General features: G+C 40.7%; 1 protein-coding gene across 1 annotated transcript in view; it reads left to right on the forward strand.

Annotated features, from left to right (window-relative positions):
* The window catches only part of LOC119739807, a 44,665-nt gene that overhangs the window by 15,904 nt on the left and 8,678 nt on the right, over positions 1-20,083 (forward strand). Inside the window, exons 3-6 of the mRNA XM_038214891.1 lie at positions 6,721-6,889; positions 10,662-10,832; positions 11,264-11,377; positions 14,079-14,316. Of these exons, the coding sequence (XP_038070819.1) occupies positions 6,721-6,889; positions 10,662-10,832; positions 11,264-11,377; positions 14,079-14,316 (692 nt within the window). The remainder of the gene's footprint in view (positions 1-6,720; positions 6,890-10,661; positions 10,833-11,263; positions 11,378-14,078; positions 14,317-20,083) is intronic.

Below are 20,083 nucleotides of genomic sequence, written 5' to 3' on the forward strand. Positions count from 1 at the left end.
ACCATTTTTTTGGAGACAGGCTGTAGAAAATGTTGCATTTTTAAGGATTAAAATTAAAAACTCCTAACTACATTTGTGGAGTTTGCAAACATTCCTTTTGATCTGAGACTGAGTACCGTTTTGAAAAAAGAAATTGGTTTGAACATTCTGCTCAAATCTTAGCAAAACTTCAGAGCAGGGGAAAATATAGGCAATGCACAACTTTGATCAAGCACATCATGACCATTGGAATTCCATGTGCTTCACGAATGCTAACATTGTGACAGCAATTAACGTATTTCACTTCCTGTACAATGCTAAGAATGCGAGCTCTAATTAATGAGATATACGACCCTGGCAGGAAGCGCACATGTACACGTACATCACTTTGCTATTGTGGTATTTCCCTTGCAGGCACATGTACTGCTTGGAGTCCAAGTAAAGGGGTTCCTGAAATTCCAACACAGCGGTTTTGGATTAGTGTGAAAGGTTCTAGGGGTTAAGGCTGTCCGTTTTCAAATAATTTTGTATTCGATTACTCCAAACGGCGTTTGACCGAATATTCAAATATTTGAAACTGTCAGCTGCAGCTGCGTGCTGTGCCGGTAAAATGTTGCACGAAGAGTGCGCCGGTTAAAATTTGCATAGGGCAGTCGATATATATGGGTGTGCATGAGTGTTTTACAGTAAGTATTTTTTATAACTGTAGAGGGCTATAAGTAAAAGGTTGTGAACGATGAACCGCCGTTGACCAAAAAAGCAACTGTCGACAAAAAGGTGGTTCCTGACAATAAAGCGCCGCAACTTTTATGATAAAATTACATCACAGTCGTGTTTGTATGTGCGTAGTTTTTTGTTTTCAAATATTCAAATTAGCAAAAAGCTAATCAAATATTTGGTTGATGATCAAGTATTCAGTATAATCGGGGCAGCCTTAAGTTAAAAGGGGTTGTCAAAATCTCAGGGTTCAACCCATGCAGGTCCGGCACAGAGATTTTTGGATCTAGCGTGAAAGGGTCATTTTTTTGCTGTTGGCTTGAATCATCAAAAAAGTTTGATCCACAGAGTATGACCACTTGACACATGTAGCACGATATGAGATGGAGGGAGCCCCCCCCCCTCCTTTGTGTTGGTCATCGTGTAACCAGAATATCAGGAATTCTTTTGAGATATCTAGGGTGGATATGTTAGGTAACAATAGTCTAGGGTTTGCAATAGAGATTGGGGGTACCCCTTCCTCTCAAATCCTGCTGGGTATACCACGTGATGATGGAGAACATTGCAAACCTTATGTTGCAAACACCACAGCCCTGTCATTAGCTACCTCCATGTTTCAAGTTAAAAAAAAAGGAGATCAAAAGATACCCCGGATTACTGACCAAGACCCTTGTAACAGCAGGAAGGCTGAGAAAAGCGCGGCATTTTCCCCCAAGACCAAGGGAAGAGAAATGGTGCAGGAGGATTAAGGCTGCTGGATTACTGGCCAAAAGCTCCCAAGGCCGCTTTCTTTTTGTCTGTTCTGCCCTTAATGATGTATTTAAGTGGATGAAGACAAGCAGTAAATCCCACCCTCTTAGTGAAAACATCCTGTCCCTCTCAGGTTTCGATTGTGTCACAGCAATTTGCTTGGCTAACGTGGCTAATTAGGGCTCACCTCTTGGAGGACGCTGGCTTGTATCAAATTTCTTCCCAGATTTTGTGGTCTGCTGCTTGGCATGGATCTTACACAGGTACATGTACTTACAACATACTTGAGAAAAACAAGGACCATTGATATTATTGCAATTACCATAAGAGTGTGCAAGGTTTTTGTACAAGCTTACTATTGAAGGCCACTTTTTTTTCTCTGAGTTTGGTATTGAATATTGTTGCAGCTGGTCTTCCATCACAATGTGTCCTTTCTTGTTTTCCTTTTTTTTTTGCTGACAAATGTAGATTTTGAGACCGATTGAGCACCAGGGGGTGGGGGTGGTGGGAGGATGCACATAAGTTTACTTTAGAAAAAAATATGAAATGTGATTAATTTAAATATATTATCTTACAGATATAATAAATATACAAATTCTATGGGCACATGTATCAATCGATTACATTTTAGTAGCCATATTTCCTTTTTTTTTGGGGGGGGAATTGTTTATGTATTTTTTAAACGATTTTTACTACAGTGTAGTGTAAATATATAGTGTTCTTATGCATGTGGTGTCCTTGAGTAAACTACTTTACTGGATTTAGAAAAGATTCTGCGATTAATTTAAAATCATCAGAGTTTATTAGTTGAAGAAACCAACAACTGCATATATGAGTCGGGAAGATTATGCTTTTTAAATGACTTGCGGTCCTACTGCTCTACAAAATTGCTTGATTTAAAACGACATGCTGTTCAAAAGGTCCAATCAATTTAGTAATAAAAATGTGGTGCTATACATTTTACTCTCTGATTTCCAAAATTCACTCATTTTGAGTAAATTTATTTATCCCATTCACCTGAAACTAGGGACAAGGCAATTTAGAGTGAGATTCAGTCAGTCAAAGAGATCAAGTTTTAACTTTAATTTTGACTGAAGCAATTCGTGTTCAAGTGTTTCAATTAAAAAATATGAGTCATTTTTACCCTAAATCATCTTGTGAATAGTTTTAGCACTATAATGAACTGATTTGGTCCAATCTGAATAATAAAAACACTTACTCCCAACAAGTTTGCGATGCACATATGTTTTCAACTGTCCCAAAATCTTGAAAATCAAATTTCTTCGACGTAGAAACATTGGAATATTCAAGTTGATTTTCTAGGGTCTCCAAAGATTTCTTGTTTTTTCCAGTTTTCAGTCAGCGGTGGTCTGACAACCCCAATTAAAACTCTTGATCTTGAGGAGGAAAGCAGCAAGGTCAACAAGACCTTATCGGTCTGGCTTGTAGGCAGTTTGGGATTTGGATGATACGTTTGGGATGCGATACCCAGATTAGTAGCAGAAGTGCGTACAGTACTTGCTTAAAATTTTTTTTTTTTAACTTGTGCAGACTACTGTACTGAACTAATTGCCTTAAGAAGATGGATTTAAAACCGTGTGCGCTGTGGTCTGGTCGAGATAAACTGGTAAGATGTCTCTAGGGGGCGCCATTTTGAGCTGATGAATGGGCTGACTGCAATGATGGACTTCCCTGATTCGCAAAATTGTACCAGGTCTTATAATTTGTAAAAGAAATGTGCCAAAACGTCCCAGAAGGATCCTGTCTTTAGGTGCACAAATCTGTTTGCATAAGCTATTTTCATAAGGTGCAGTATAAGGCCCAGTAAAGAAAAAAAAGTAAGTTTCTCGTCCGGGGTTTCAAAAAAAAAGTAAGGAGGCGGCCCGTTTTTGCCTCCCTAAAATGGCAGATTTTCCAAGATGACATTGACAGATGGATTCTTCAAGTTTCTGGACTTTTTTGCTGATACTTTTGTGTTCAAAGGAACCATCACCCTTTCTAACAGATTTTGTACTAAAACTTTGCTGAGAAAAAATTTAAAGACAAAATACATCAATGTACTATGTAGGGCCTATTGCAAATGTATGAATTAAAGACAAAATACATCAGGGCCTATTGCAAATGTATGATTCAACAATTATTTGATGTCTTTGTTCTCTTTTCTAAAGGCACTCCGCTACAAGGCGCTCCGCTACAAGCCTTAGCTTATTAGGATTGTGCCTCCACAATATTGTATTTTGCTTTCTATTACATGTATGTTATTGTTCAGTATGGAAATAAATGTTATATTGAATTGAATTGCATTGAATTGAACAAAAAAAGAGGTGGGCTAGTTTTTTTCTCACGACTATGAGTAGAGCACCAAAAAATGTACTCGAATACATTTCAACATTAGGAGGAAATTTCAATGGCTACACGTCTTCTCAAGAGCATTTTGCTGTCAAACTTGGCATTAAACAAATGCAGAAGCCTCCCAAACAGTAGAAAACTGGTTCTTTTCCTTCAAGGAGTGCTTTACAAAAAATGTCTTGACGGAGAACATTCGCAAGAGTACGAGTATGAGTACGAGTACTTTGTCATGAGTACTAGCACAAGTTCGGGTAATTTTTTTCCTACGAGTACAAGTACGAGTACATTTCCTTGAGAATGATTACAAGAATAACTTTCATAAGTACTATTCGAGTTTGAGTGTGGGTACTACAAAACTGCTCCAGAATCACTCCAACATCTTTTTGCATCTGATGAAGTTGTTGTATACTGCGAAAGTTTATAAATGCAAAGTTTCAATGTAGAGTCAGTCAGTTGATTCTGCCTGACTATTCTTAGGGCTGCCCACCACTTTTTTCAGTCCAAGATTTGTGGAAAGTGCAAAATGGGCCATCCATGATCTGTAAGCAGTTTGTTAGTAATTGATAGACAGGCGACCTCTGTGGCACATCACACCCACTTTGCAGCTCTCTCCTGTCAACTCGTTGTCACCTTGGGGGAAAACTGTGCCACTGGTAGATTGTTGTTCTTGCTGGAAATACAACCACAAACCAGCTCCCAAATCCAACCCTGCCAAAGTAATCTTGTTATCACCTCTCCAGTACAACTCTGGGTAATCACTAATCTGGTTTTGAGATTCAATTAGGCATGAGATTGGGGCTGGCCGGACTGAATGACATAAGTATGCATGTTATTATCCAACTGCAGACCAACCCAGAGAACTTTGGGGTTTTTCTCCCAAGGTTGTCATTTGTCAGATATTTTTTTTTGGTATTGAAAAATAAACATGTCAACAGGGAGAAAAGAAAATTTGATAAAGCTGGAAAATTTGTTTTCATCTGGTTAAAAGTTGTGGAGTGGGACTACCAACATGTGCCCTTGGTTTTCCAAATTCTGTAACAGGTGTTCTCTGCCTTCAAGAATCCAGAGTAGAAACTTCCCAGCTCTGTTTTTTTTTTTAGAAATGTTGCTGATATGACTAATTTGAAATTGTCAGTAGCGTACATGAATGATTGATATGGAGGATTAAGAAGTTCCTAAAGGTCTTATTCCTCCATGCTTAAAGGAAAGATACAACATTTGCAAACATCACAAAACGAAATGATCAAATTGTCACGAAATACCTAACTGGATTGCTATGAAATGACAGTCTAAAGCATCCTGTAAAATCGTGGCTCCTGGTGTGCTGACATTTTCAAGAAAAATGGTATTTTTCCAACGGTGGTCGGCCGACCAGCGTTGGAGAAAACTGGCATATTTTCAAAAACTGCTCCTCATGTTTCCTTATTAGTTATTCCACGTTTTCTTTGCAATTGATGTGAAGGGGTACAAGCCTTCTAGACTGATTCTCTGACCTCACAATTCCCCAAAGTCTATAAATTGCTCCGATTCATCTTAAGTGGGGTCAGGGAACCAGACTACAAGAACATGATTGGTGTTCTTAGTTTTTCCAGCATCTACCGGTACAAGCCCAAAACGTGAAACAAACTTGTCATTTTAACATTATTTGCTATAACATACATGTACTGATTCCCCAAATTCATTAATTTCTGAAAATTACAGCAAAAGCAAATGTTGTACATTAAAATGGCCCATGCAATGTAATTTTCAATGCAATCCTTGAAAATGCAACTTTGTATCCCATTTTTCTTTATTTTCAATTTTTGTTTTGCCATTTTCAAGGGTATTTTGGTGCCTTTTGTGTTTTTTTTATGCTAAAGATGTTTTTAAAATTTTTTTTTTTGAAACGTTAGGCAACCTTGTTTTCAACCAGACTTGTCTCACAAAGGCAACCGGTGCACATAAATTCTGCCTTTGGCTTTGGGAAATGTTTACTATAAATACCCCGACTGCTTGGGTGGTGGGGTCAAAGGTTATGCCCCAAAACAGGAAGGGAGCTGTCGCCCCCTCGAGTCAAATAATAGAAGCTAAGTCTTTGATTGGATGACAGATGCTCCATGCTGCAACACCCCCCCCCCCATGTTTCCTCCTCCCTTGTGTTTTTGGGGTGGAAGGGCGGTTTCCTGATTCAATTGCAGTTTTTCCCGCACAGAAGGAAGTTTTGCCCAATTTAAAGACTAAACTGTTGTTGTGAGGGAGTAACCGGAGCTGGGTTACCCCGCATACTGGAACCTTTCAATAAAAAACAGTCCATGCATGCAGAATGCAGTGCAATTCTTACAGATTTATATTTGAATCATGTACAAAAATTTATACTGATGTATGGACAATTCCAGCATTGTGAAAGGAAGTGTAATGTCCCTGACAGAGTCAATTAACCATGATATCTAATTAATGATTCAGAGAAATGATCCAAAACTCTGAGTCTGTAATCTCCTTGACAATTACTAGATGATGGATGTATAAGATTTGAAAAATACATTTTTTAGGTTTATTCACTGAGCTCTTAAAGCTCTGTAAGAGACATTACATAACACCTGAATTGCTCACATGTATGCTGCTTGGCATTGGGGAATTGATAAACATCAATCAACACGAATCTTCTTTGGGAATATTTTTCGTCTGAAATTGTGCCATGACTATCAGTAATATCTGATTTCAAATGATCGTAGCTTACAAACTAAAGAAAAATAGTTCAAATGATCAAAACAGACCCATTTTTTCTAGCTTGTTTTCTAGATAATATTTACCATATCCTCTTTTTATTGGCGGTTTTCCCCGCCACAGCTGAGCCATGCCAAAATGCCTTAATCTAAAACCCATTGAAAAACAATCTCCCCTTGACATGATCCCTAGTAACTGTTGTTCGTGGTTTATACCTGACAGGATGACATGGGGGGCGTGGGCCGTGGGTGCCCCCATCAGAACCCCGGCCAGACCTCCTGCTTGGGCAACGGTCGGATTGACGCCAGCTGCTGTATGGACTCCCACTACGGCCAGGCGTGCGCCTACCGGCCGGGTATCACCACCGGGGTGCTGTGCTGCAGGAAGTCAGGTTGGTAAAGTCTGGGTCCCAGACTAGATTTTTCGAAATTTGTTCCCTAGTGCAGTCGGTCCTTGACGTGGAATATGCTGCTGTGGCAGTAGTAGGGGTCATCATCAAGCTCAAATGAAATCAAATCAGTCTTGGGAACTTAAAAGCCAAAAAAAAGACCATACAAGCACTGTAAATTAGCTTGATGCCTTCTGAGAGACAGTTGGAATGGATTATTGAGCCCTAGGTGGGGATTCCAACCTCCAGGTTAGCTTTACATGCTGCATAAAAACCAGGGCACAAGGCGCGTAGATTTATAAACAAGTGAGCAATCGAGCCTGAAAGTTCACCCCTGGTGGCGCTCTTCTAAACTGACCACTGCTAAGGACTGCATACAAGTCAGCCCGATTAAATCTAGAACCCATCAGCTGCAGGTAGCTAGGTGAATCTTTGCGTTGTTATACATTCTCGTTCTCATGCAAGAACGCGATGTGTAAACAAACGTTAAACGAACAAGGAAACCTAACAATGAAAATGCCGGATGTGTAAGGTCGTAGAAGAAATTCTTTTTAAGTATCTCCAAGTGATTTTTCAACTTTTTTTAAGAACGCAAATTCCAACACGTTTCTCGGGGTTAATTGTTACAGCTAGAAATCATTCTGCCAAAAATTGTTGCAAGCGAAAGGGCAACCTAGTGTAAAATGCCCATGACTGCTCTAATCTATGTTCTGACACCCCTATGTTCCGACATCCCGCACATAAGATTGTGTTACTCCTGGTTAGGGCTAGGGCTAGGGTTATGGTTAGGGTCAGGAATAGGAATATGTGCAGACGGAACATGGGGGTTTCGGAACATAGGGGTGTCGGAAGATAGGGGTGTTGGAACATAGGGGTGTCGGAATATAGAGGTGTAACCAAAATGCCCATGGGCGGGCCGAGCGAGGGTTCCGGAAGCTGAGCCACTTGACCTTTTATTTTCAGACTCTATTATCAAACAAGTAATTTTACAGACAAGGAGTATTGGATCATCATTTCCCTGAGGCATTAATTAGATATCAAGGTTAAATGGCTCTGTCACAGACGTTACACTTCCTTTCGTAATGCTGGAATTACCCGGGTTTTTTTGGAACCTATATTCTGTTCATAAATCTAGTTTGGTTTGTTTGCAAAAATAGTTACCGTTTTGAAACATGAAATGTGTAAAGAAAGGCTCACATTTTAATCCTGACTGGCATAGGTAAAAAAAATAAAAATACAGAAGATTGAAAAGTCTGGTGCCATTCCTACTGGGATAACATCGGCCTCAACTCCCTGGGGTAACATTTGTTGACCTCATGGTCAAGGACAGCAGCATTGCAGTGGTTTCTTTTGGTGTTGGGAGTTTTGGTCTCTCCCCCAGGGTCTGATAACTAGAACCAAATATGATAACAAATTAAAAATTGCATTACGTTGACTGCAAACTTGGGAAAAACCACAGGCATACGTACCTTTTGTTGTGTCTGCACATTGGGAGTTTCAAAGAGATTGATATTTTTTGGGTCTTTTTTGACATAGTGAGTACTACCTAGGCAACCATCCAACCATGTTCCTGCTTGCAGTCTTTGCACAAAGTTGTTCTGCTCATAATATTCATTCTAATTGTTGTTTTGTTTGAATGTAGTTTCAATTGTGGTTGTAACTAATTTCTCATCTTTGAAAACTTTAATAGTTCATACCCTGGGCAGCACACTTGGTAAAACTTTTTTTTAAATCTATTAATATATTGAAATATACATCGCGTTATGTGTTATTTAATGAGATATGAAATAAAGTTAGGGAGAAATTGTTAACAAGCAGAAGAAAATCGTGAGTCAAATCTGTCTCTATTTTTTTGAAGATATTGGAAAGGTTTCTAAGTCCTTAATTCTCAAATGAAGTGTTGGGTTCTGATAACGTTTTCTAAAATTTCTGAATCAAGCAATAATTAGGCCTATTGTTATTGTTATTTTTTAATAAGTTTTTTTTGGGGGGGGGGTGGGCTGGAGTAAGAATTGTGGTAAAAAGGACTTCCATCTCTCAGACTGGATCCCACTCAAACTCAAAGTAAATTTGTATTTTCTCAGTTTGCTCTTGAATGATATTGAACAAGAAAAACTTTAAAATCAAGTTCTGACCCGGCAGGTAGGCCTACTACAACAAACTCTAAAAATCATTAGCGGGACCTTTGTTCACATTTCACATTGTTGTTATTTTGTTAAATCCTAAGTACCGGCTCTTCAAAACTTTGGCAGCGATATTGAGAGTTGGTTATGACTAAGAGTTCCCTAGACGGTAGGTCGGTCGCCAGACCTAGTCATAAAGGTGACTATGTCAAACTCTTTACGAGCGCTCTGGCGACAGAGAAATCGACCACTTACCGCAGTACCAATAAAAGAATTACATGTACATGTATGCATATGGGCGGAGGTCTCGACGACGTGGAGTCGTTTTTCAGAAGTTATGACTCTCAATTTAGAATGGTGCTGTGAATTTGAGACCGTTTTCTTTTATCTGGTGTGTGATTTCTTTAGACCTTAAGTAGACTTGACAATGAAAACAAAGCGTGGCCTGCCGCCTGTGGTTGATGGCTGCTTCCCTGCATACAAAGGCACTATTTTAATGGCAAATGTTATGTCTGATGGCAAAGTTGATTAGGCAGGATAGACTTACGATATATTTTCAATTTTGTTATGCTACATAAAAACTTAGATTAAAGCTATGCAGCTGAGACAGGCCCATCGCCAAGGGGGGGGGGGGGGGGCCTGGGGGAACAAAAGCCACAAATACATATTTTTGTATTTGCTATGGTAGTGGGCCCCCCTAGTTGGTACTATGCCCCCCCCCCCCCCATGCTCGGGGCTGGCGACGGGCCTGAGCTGAGAAGTGTGATTGCCTTTTATCTTATGTGTTTTTGCTGGTCTAAGAGGGCCAGCCCCAGGCACGGATCCAGAAGGGGGGCGTCGCCCCCCACCCAGCTCTGACAAAAAAAATATATAAATATATATATAATAATTACCTTTATGTCCACCTATCAACAACAATCGGACATAAAAAAAAAAATCTGATGGGTCTGACCCACCCCCCTGCAAAAATTCCTGAGCCCTGTTTCCTTTTAAAAATGTACCTATTTCATTGACTGATGGATCGACTGACTAACCGACCGACTGACTCACTGACTGACTCATTGGCCTATTACCTCAGTGACTGTCACTTGAGAGCCGGGCAGTGCTATTGTATAGGATTACCCGTAACGCCAATGCATTGGATAAATCCTGCCCATTGTGTAGACCAGATGCATGAAAAGACTTCCAGTGAATGGCCATTGCATCAATTCCATACCGGCGAACATATACATTTTTGCATACATGTACATGTTCGCCAGTATGGAAAAGGCGTGGTGCAACCATGGGCGTCGCCAGGATTTTTTCTAGAGGGGGGCAAAAAAATTTTTTGCCAAAAAATGCTTGTATTTCTCAACACATTCTCAATTTATCAGTTTTAGAGGGGGGCAGGGACATTTTACCCCCCCCCCCCAAAATCATTAAATTTACACCACTTTGTCTTCGCGCCTCTTTTTTTTTTTTTTTTTTTTTTTCTTCCTGTTTTTTTTTTTTTTTTTGCTTTTCCAGGGGGGGGCAAGTGCCCCCCTTGCCCCCCCCTCGCGACGCCCATGGGTGCAACCTGTTGCCCAGTATGGAAAAATGCGACGAATTAAATAGAAGTTTGTGCACTCTGGAACCAGCTTTACAAGGCTTGTTCTTGTTTTTGACTATAGAGAGGGCGCCAGTCATCCACACCCATCTACCTCCAGAAGTGAGCGTCGACGAGGGCGAAGGATTCACCCTTCATTGCCACGCCTCCGGTAGCCCCACCCCTAGTGTCACGTGGCTCAAAGATCATTCACCAGTTGACCTTGCCGACAGAAGAATACATCTTGCACCCACAGGTCAGTAGATAGTTAATGTAATCAATTAACCATAATGTTATACTGCACAAAAACCACACTAGCTTTGTAAAAATTATGGGTTTTTGCATCTTCTTAAGTCATAAAATGTTCATAAGTTGTACATGCATCCCTATGCAGCCATTAGCGTTCGTCACTTTACTCAATGATTTCCATTATTGAAAATTATTTGAAGCAGTTAATGGTGCTCCTTACCAAAAACAAATTTGGTCCCTTTTATTCCAAGGAGTCACAGCAAGGGTCAGCAAGGTCTGAAAGTGCTAACTACCTCTTGCATTTTCAGATAGTGTATTGCAACATGATGATGAATATATTAGTATTTGAGACACAGATTAAAAAATTATGTTAGGGTAATGTACTTACTTGTTCATTACACAAGAGAGTGTTTTGTTTTTGTTCTTAACTTTGTTCAGGAACCCTGTACATCACAAGTGTAGTTCCGAGAGACGCAGGCCAGTACTCATGCATCAGGGTCAACTCAGCCGGCACGGCCAGGGAAGATGCGTTCCTCCAGGTCAATAAAAAGGGTGAGCATGATCAATGACCCTGTTACCTCCCATCCCCTATCCTAGGTCTGTGCATCGGAACCGGGTACCCGAGTACCCAACCACTGATGTCAGGAACCGGTTCCAGATTATGGGATCGGGTACCCGTAACCAACTTTATAAAATTACTTAGTAACTTCTCAGACAAATGAAAATGAAAGGTTTTTGAATGCCATTTGTGAGGAATTTTCAAAATGAAAACCTGGCTACATGGAAAACCCAAAACAGATTTCACATTTGAGTGCATTTTAACGCACGACAGATGACGCTCGTGAAAATTGCAGTTTATAGCGTAAAGCTATGAAGCCCCTCAGACAACTTCCAGGATTTGTATTTTGGGGTTGGGTTTCTTTAACGGGTACCCTGATCAAGTACCTGGTTCCCGAACTACCCGTAAATGCACACCCTTATTTAGGAATGAATGTGTGCTACCTATATGTTACATTTTTGCTCACGTGAGAGGGCATTGATACCAGAAGATGAGCTATTACTGCAAAATATCTTGCCCATGGACACAAATAATCCATGACCGTGCTGCCTGTTCTCTCTATGATTGCCCCCAAATGCTTTAAAAATCGGGTGCGTTGGTTGTGCATGCATAATTTGCTCTTGCAGAGGATACTGTCAGGCTCTGTCCTGTCATAGGCGTTAACTAGCCTCCCGATAAATCATGATTAAGCCGTCCAAAAATTGACAGAGACATCTCCGCGCTTCCTCTTTTTTTTTTAGTCTTGATAATATCAGCTGCTGCGGTTTGCTGCCACGTTTATAGAACCCCCACCCCTTCCTCGGTCGCTGCTGTCTGACTTTTACATTGTAATAACAGCATCCTCTTCTAAATTGAGTTTGCTACGCGGTTTGAGACATGTATCCTGCTAGATTAGATGGTAACACTCCCATGTACATATGCACTCGTCTGCCTTTATACATGCAGCTTCTCTGTACGTAAGACTGATACCGAATCTCTTCAGATCTATAGATCTTGAACAAAGTGAATCGGTGAGATCAGAGTTTCCTTCCTGGGTAGTTTTCAGCATCGGCTTGTGTCGGGGTTTTAAGGCTTAGAGACCATACAGAGTCTTTTTGAGGCCTTTTCACACCATCCAAAATCTCTGTGTTGGACCTGAGTCGATCCTGAGATTTTGGGGACCTCTACCACCTACCACTATCTAGGGTCCGGCACTCTACATCAAGTGCTGCATGCTTTCTTAAAGACAAGGCATGCGCGTATTTTGGTAACCCTCTTGTTCGAAGGAGCGCAGAGTGTGTGGGTACTATCTGAGTGTGACTTGTGCGAGCCCGGTGCCACCTCAAAAAATAGCCGTTGAAGAATTAGTTTACGGAGGTGTGAATCACAATTAGTGTCATTTTGCTTTCAAATCGGGAGACCTTCAAGGGTCCCATTTCCTCTTGACAGGAAGAACCATGAAATAGGTTAAGCCTGTGATAAATCCATCTTGCACCTGAATGTTGCAAAGGTTCTTTTTTTTTTCTCTCTTCTCATCCCTGTTTTTTGCTGTGCAATGACTTGCCGAAATCAAACATCCTGATGCCGAGTCAGAGATTTGAAGGCAAAGGAGCAGATACATGGATTGTCCAGGTCTCAGGAGAAATGAGTGATTTAATAAGACATTTTTTTCTGGAGGTGTCTTGGCCTCAAGAGATTAGGGGTGAGATAGGTGGTCTCATATCTGCCATTTTGTCTTCGACAGACTTGCAGGGGTGTTGAAAATGTCATACTCACATTTGCAAAGTAATCCCAATCTTTTTTGTAAAAGTAAAATAAATGAGAAGTATTTTAGAGTTATCTTTTTACCTAATCTTTCATCGGAATGTGAACAAACTCAGAGCATCTCCTTGTAGGCACAGGCCAGGGTGCAACGGGTTCAAGTGTTTTCCATATCGCGCTGTCATATCTCTTTGTCACTGTGGAGGAGGCACTTGTCAATGGAGTAAATATGTCATTATCTCATTCACACAATGCTGTGTGGTTTATTGATAACCTGGGCAAAAGAATTTTAGGAATTTGCTTAGGATGCATCTGTGTGCAACAGCATTCTGTGTTTTTGGTCAGAAATATACACTTGGCATTGTGTTGGACAGAGCCTGCAAATTACGCATTATTAATTATGGTTTTGGGCCTTGGTTTTCATATTCCTCATTCATGTAAGAACTCTCTATAACCTTTTGCAAAATGGTTACTAAATAAATTTATCTGAAATTTTAGGGCCATTTTTGATTTCATCTTGAGGGGTCACATTTAGGCCGGGGGGGGGGGGGGGGGGGGAGTGCCTGCTCGCATGTACACCTGTTTGCATGTACTAGTGCACGCATCGTGTTAGGCTTATAAAGATAGTGAGCTCAAAATCCCATCATTTACACAGTAAATTTGTGGCGTAATACGTGGGTTTCAACACTGACGGGGAACAAAGTGGCGGTGTTCTTGGGCAAGAAACTTTGTTCCAATTGCCTCTCACCACCCAAGAGTATAAATGGTTACCTAAGAAGGTAGAGACCAGATTGCGCCGATCTCGAGCAGCTGCAGAAAAAAAAGTCTTGTGCCCTAATGAAGGGTGTAATAATTGTGAAGCGCTTTGAGACGTTTGGTATAAAGCGCTATAAAGCGTCATCATTATTATTATGAGTCGCCTTTATTATCCTGAATTTTAATTTCCGTTCACAGCTCCCGCAGCGTGCAGCGACGGCTCAACAGAGGGCCTGTCCCACTTCCCGGATGTGGCCGCCTGTGCCGGGTCCTGGAAGGGCCTCATCCGTAAGGGCAAGGTCCTCTGCGCTCACGGCTGGCACGTGTGCGATGCGGAGGACGCACCGCTGCTGGGTCGCATCAGTTGGAAGGACGCCAATAGCGTGAACGGCTGCTACGCTATGAACATCGCGAACAACTTTGGTACATGTTCAAGGTGAGTTTGCTGTGATTTTTTTTATGCCGGTTAAAATACCAGGGGTGTTTCCAACGCTGAATGGGATATTTATATAATATTGGATGGCTTTGAGGGCGATACAAGAATATATTGCACGAGCTGTGCAATATTGTCATAGCGAGTGCAATTTATTATCCTGCGAAAAAAAGCCATCCAATATTTTATTTATATCATGCTGATTTGATCAGAAGGAAGAAATTTCATTTTATTGTCTTGTAAACATCGTCGACGGCTTTCTCTCAGCACTTAAACGTTAACTTTAAAAAAAATGCTGGTGAAAGCTTTTCCAGCGTCTCAAAATCCGTCAGCAGCTTCTTCTCAGGCCGATATACACAAAGAGTAGAATATTACTTGGCAGAATATTACTAGTGTCATCTTGGCTGCTTTCCAGGTATTTTCAGCATCTTTCGTTTTCAAATTTTGTTGACTTCATCGCTAATCGAAGCAAATCTCGCACCAATCAAAGCTGCCGATTTTGTTGACAGATGTGCGTGGGCGAACCATACGCTCTTTTCACTGGTTAACAACTGCGAGTTTCTACACTTCTTGATTGAGCGAGAACCAGCAAAATTTGTTAAAATGCCCGGATGAGGACATTATCAAAAATAATATTGTCCTTACCCGGGTACTTTTACTGACATAATATTGGAGTATTCCGGGTACTTTCTATAAAGGAAACTATACACTGATTTATTTTCACCTCCGGAAGCCTGATAAATATAAACAACAATGAGGATGTCCACTGCCAATTTCGACACTTCACTGTTAACCTCGTTTTGGCTGTAATTTCATTTTTTTTATCATGGGAAGCTGGTGGCTCAACATCCTTCTTTCATTTGATTGTATATCAAACAGGTAGCAGCATATACACTCAGTTGGAAACCCAATAGAGCAACACAGTACAAAATCTAATGAAAAATGTTGGAACATTAAAAAATGAAACTGCTAAAATGTTAATGCTGCACGAGTAACATTAAACCCTGGGAAAAGGGTCGAGAGGCTCTACCCAGGTAAAAACCCCAAAATCAACATTCAACCCATTTTTTTTTTGGGGGGGGGGCCGTTCCCCCCCCCCCCCATGCCCATTGTTCGGGTTTTTTCTCACCCTAAATTCATGGGAAAGACCAGTGTTTGTGAGAGATAGTGCCACGGACACACCTGGAGCTGATTCAAATGTCAAGACATCATAACTCCTTTCACGTGGTGAAATTGTTAACAGGTGTCATGAATTTCTTGTCTTCATCAGTGGAGATGTCGTAAAATCCAGCCCTGAATTTGAAAACCAAATCTGGAAATATTCTGGATTTTAAAAGAGTGTTGAAATTTGAAGGTACTATGGTCATGATACAGCAGGTGGTAGTGTTGATTTGAGAGTTGGGGTTGGAGTGGGGGACAAGAGAAGGAAAGTCGGAGCCTAGAAACTTGTCAAGGGATTGTTACTGTAACGGCCCTTTTAGAAGTAAGGGAATAGAAGGAAATTGGTTGATTGCTGAGTACATTCCAGTCCAGAGATTGTGCAGGGTGGAAATAGTTTGCTGATCCAGTGAGCCAACAGATTTGTTCAAATTGGCACCCGCTGGAGGAGAGAAGATGGTACACATTTACAAGTGCCACATAAATTGTTTACTCTGTTTAACTTTAATTCCATCAAGTTGAAGCATATAATTCCGTAGTTGTCAAAAGAGCAATTAGTTGTCATAGGACTAGATTTTCCAGGTAGAAATTACCTTACCATGGTTGTCTTAGTCTGTGAACGGTCAAACTTCAGATTGTTTGACTGCCATGGTTTCAACCTGTGATTTTGTTGTGAAAAGCTTTTCTTAAGTCTAAACTCAGTGTGTCGTGTAGGCCTACACAATTTTTTTAAAGAGAAAATGGAGTTGGTTAAGGTCTTCATAATTAAGTCGAGTGAGTTCTGGTGGGTGCATTTAATAACTGGGCAATTTTACAGCTTTTATATAATGCATGTGGCAGAGTGTTTAAAGAGTTCAGTGAATAAATCTGAAAAAGTAGTTTTCAAATTTCATGCATGTTCCACTATCAACTAGTAATGGTCAAGGAGATTACAGACGAGGAGTTTTGGATCATTTCTCTGAATCATTAATTAGATATCACAGTTAATTGTCTCTGTCACGTACATTACACCCCCTTTCATAACGCTGCAATTTCCCAACTACAACTGAGGACCTTGATTTACCATTGTACAGTACACATCGAGGTCCTCAGCTGTAGTAATTGAATGCACCCACTAAATCTAAAAATATATTTCCATTAAAAGTACCTGTTGAATTGGCTAGCCAGTTGAACTGACCCTACCCTTTACCCCTTCTCCATCATCAACCCCCTCCCTGTTACCTGCCTGTTGCTGTATTCCCAAAGGTCCTATCCCAACATTTCCCCTTGTAAGTTTGTGGGAACCTCACATTTCTTCATCACTCTCGTCAAAAGCCTTGCCGTGCTCTATTTATTCCCACCCCGTTGAGTGATTACGTCACTGGTTCCCTCGCTATTTACGCAATGGAACTGTGCCTGTCATAAGTTGGCCCCACCAGGAGCTCCATCAAACCCACCAATTACATTTCCCCTACGTTCATTTCCCTGTCTACGTTGGGTTTCCTTCGAAGTTGTTCTCACATTAATCCAAGAAACATTTGAATTAGGGGTGGTGACATTTGTGTCAAGACCTTTGCAACAGCCATCAGAAGTTTTGATCCCTCAAGATGTCCAGACTGGACCTAAAACATTCTCTAATAAAATTCAAAATTAGAATTCAATGGGCTAACTGATGGAATTATAGTCTAGAGGATATATTTTTGTCACCCGCAACCACTGTTGAATTGAGTCCGACAGTTTTACCGCAGGGGTACAGAAGAAATTCAGAGAAACAAGATCGTGTGGTCTGAGCACGCATGTTTTTGATTATGGTCAAGGAACTTTGTACCGTGTTTGTACAAAAAAATATGCTGAAAACGCTCAGGTGCTGCGTACATTTCTTGCGTTTCCTTCTCACTTTCCTACTCAGTACATCTACCCAGTCAGCATAGATCATGCTTGCGCCATTTTACATTTCAGTAAACCCGAGAAGTTGGAAAAGTTCTCGACCACAAAACTCCTCATAACATCCGCGAAGTATACATGTAAGACATGATTAAGTGCGCACGTCTTTAACAGAGTGTACTTGGCCAATTTTCAACAGAAACTATATAGAATCCAATCCTTTGACGTTAAAATACCATGTGACCATCTGGTTTCCTTGTGATTGGCCACCATTGCTGTAGGCAGGTGTTTGGTTAGCAACCACGTCATGTCTTGCAAACTAGACAGTAAGGCTTACTGTATTTTCACGTAAACTAACCGCAACTTTTTTATCTAATGGCAAAATGGTCATTACCTCTGCTGTGTACGGTTGTCATAATCGACCCATAGCCAACCCAGCACTGGGTGTTGGCTCTGCCTTTTTCCCACATATTTTGCCATCCATCACATGTTTTGAATGCTTGCCTTTACTACATGTATATGCATGTGGCGCTATACGATCTTTGCCTACTACAATGGCGACGCTGACTTTCCGGTACCCGGATGTAGGCCGGGTCATGTGGGTCAGTGAGAGGGCCCTAAGGAACACTGTGAAGCATGATGCTCTTTTCACTACACCTTATAGAAATTTTCCTAATGTTGCTGCCAGCAAGCTTACTCAAGAAGCCTGTATTCTACAATCTATCGTCCTACTTGTACGTACGTAATTCTAGCAATACGGAACCACTATAACCTAATAATTTCCCTATGAAGTCTAGAGATTTGAGGAGATGTTTCTATAAGGCACTAACGTGCCTACATACGTACGTGACACATCAGTGTACAATGGACCACACCTGGGTGTGTTACCAACAGCCTAATATCTCTAGAGTATAGGAGTCAGGAACCAGATCTAGCCAGACCAAAGTCTGGGCATGATTTGCCGGAGCCAGATCGGGCAGGGTTTTTTGTGTGTGTGTTTTTGCGCACTGCTTATCCCCTACATCATCGGCTTAATAATAAAAACCACAGGGCCCGAGGCGAGTTCTAAACGGGGCCTGAAAGTTAAATGTTAGTGCCGGGATATTTGTCTACAAAATTCTTTTGACCCCGAGCGCAGCCCAAGAACAAGGGAAATTGAGATTAAGAGCAGAGCAGGGCTAAAAAAAAAATGTCAGGGAAAGTATATGAGACTGCAAGATTTGAGAGTCTGCAAGATTTGAGAGTCTGCAGTGGGTAACATTGCTGTAAGGACTGTCAGCAACTTATTTTCAGTCAAACCAAGTGCAAATGTATGATAAACCTGATAAGTTATATGGCGTTCATTTTAGCAACTTGGGCTTGTGTTGTGATATTGTGCAAAGCATATACATGAAGAGTTTATTATAGCCATTTGAAAAAGTTGAAAATTGGCACGGTTATGATACTTTAAGAATAAAAAGTATAATGTTCAGCTGTTTCTAAACTTCATGTTTCGCTTTACTGTATTCTTAAATTGTGTTTAACTGTATAACAGCCGTCGAAATGACTTTGGCTAGCCAGGAGAGGGTGGGATTCTAATTTAAAGGTTACAAAATGGCATTGATCGCGTTTTGGAAACAACTTCTCATATACTGATTGTTCATCTTTAGCAACTTGGGCTTGTTTGGGGATCATCTTGAAAGTGTTATATGTGCCTCTGATCATGACTTTATGCAAACCAAAACTGCTGGTAATGCTGTGCATTTTCAACTAATTATGTATCCGATTATTCTAGCTTGGATTTGATTGACGATGCGAATATCCAAAACACGTTGATCAAGTTTAACTGCCCCAGCCTAAACTGTCTGTGCCAGTTACCGATCTGGATTTGCACGCATCTGTGCCTGTCGAAAATTGACAGTGAGATTATTAAAATGATATTGAGAACATCGCGTACATATTGATATATTTTTGAGGTATCTGATTGGCCATTGTTTAAAATATTTTAAAGAAGTAATTTGGAGCTGATATTCCTCACGGAAGTTCTAAAAACGTGGCATTCGACAAACAACAAAACTACGCAACTTACTAAAACAACATTATGGATGCTTTTCATCATCTTCTCCAGACCGCTCACACTTTTCTTTCGAACATTTGACCTGGAAAAATTGCTTTGGGGATATTTTTGTATCCGAATAGTCAGTATATTCACCACAACCCTAAACCTCAAGAAGTTTATCATGTAATTGAAATACTGGTCTTTTGATGAAAACTTCCAAATCCTATCTACATGTACCCACCATTTTGATAGTTTTTTTCCTTGAGATGTAAGTACAGAAGTACTCGTGCCTCTTATTCATTAGACTTTCTGCAGACCAAATCCTCAAGAACTTTTGTAACTAAAAACTTAATATTTATATCATTGGCCATGAACTGGTTGCAACAGCTCAGCAGTCAATCGGCTGAATGCTTATTTGTTCCAAGAAGGATGTTGAGCCACCGACTTCCCATGATAAAAAAACCTCCTAAACAAAAGATAAATACTCAGTGATATCTGACCCTCCAGTGTGAAAACTGATATTAATCACAGGAAAAACACACAAAAGACCTCAGGGCATTTTTATTTAAGACCCAGACCGAAGGCGGTAATTCTCCCTGGTTTAAGCCCAATGGGTCCTGTGGGTATATCCATAGACCCTCAGGGCGCCTTCTTGCAACTTTTTAGGGGTAACCTGTGTCAGTTCCCCAGGAAATCAACTTAATAACCCGT

This window comes from Patiria miniata, unplaced genomic scaffold (assembly GCF_015706575.1).
Source record: "Patiria miniata isolate m_02_andy unplaced genomic scaffold, ASM1570657v1 HiC_scaffold_4, whole genome shotgun sequence".
NCBI lineage: Eukaryota > Metazoa > Echinodermata > Asteroidea > Valvatida > Asterinidae > Patiria > Patiria miniata.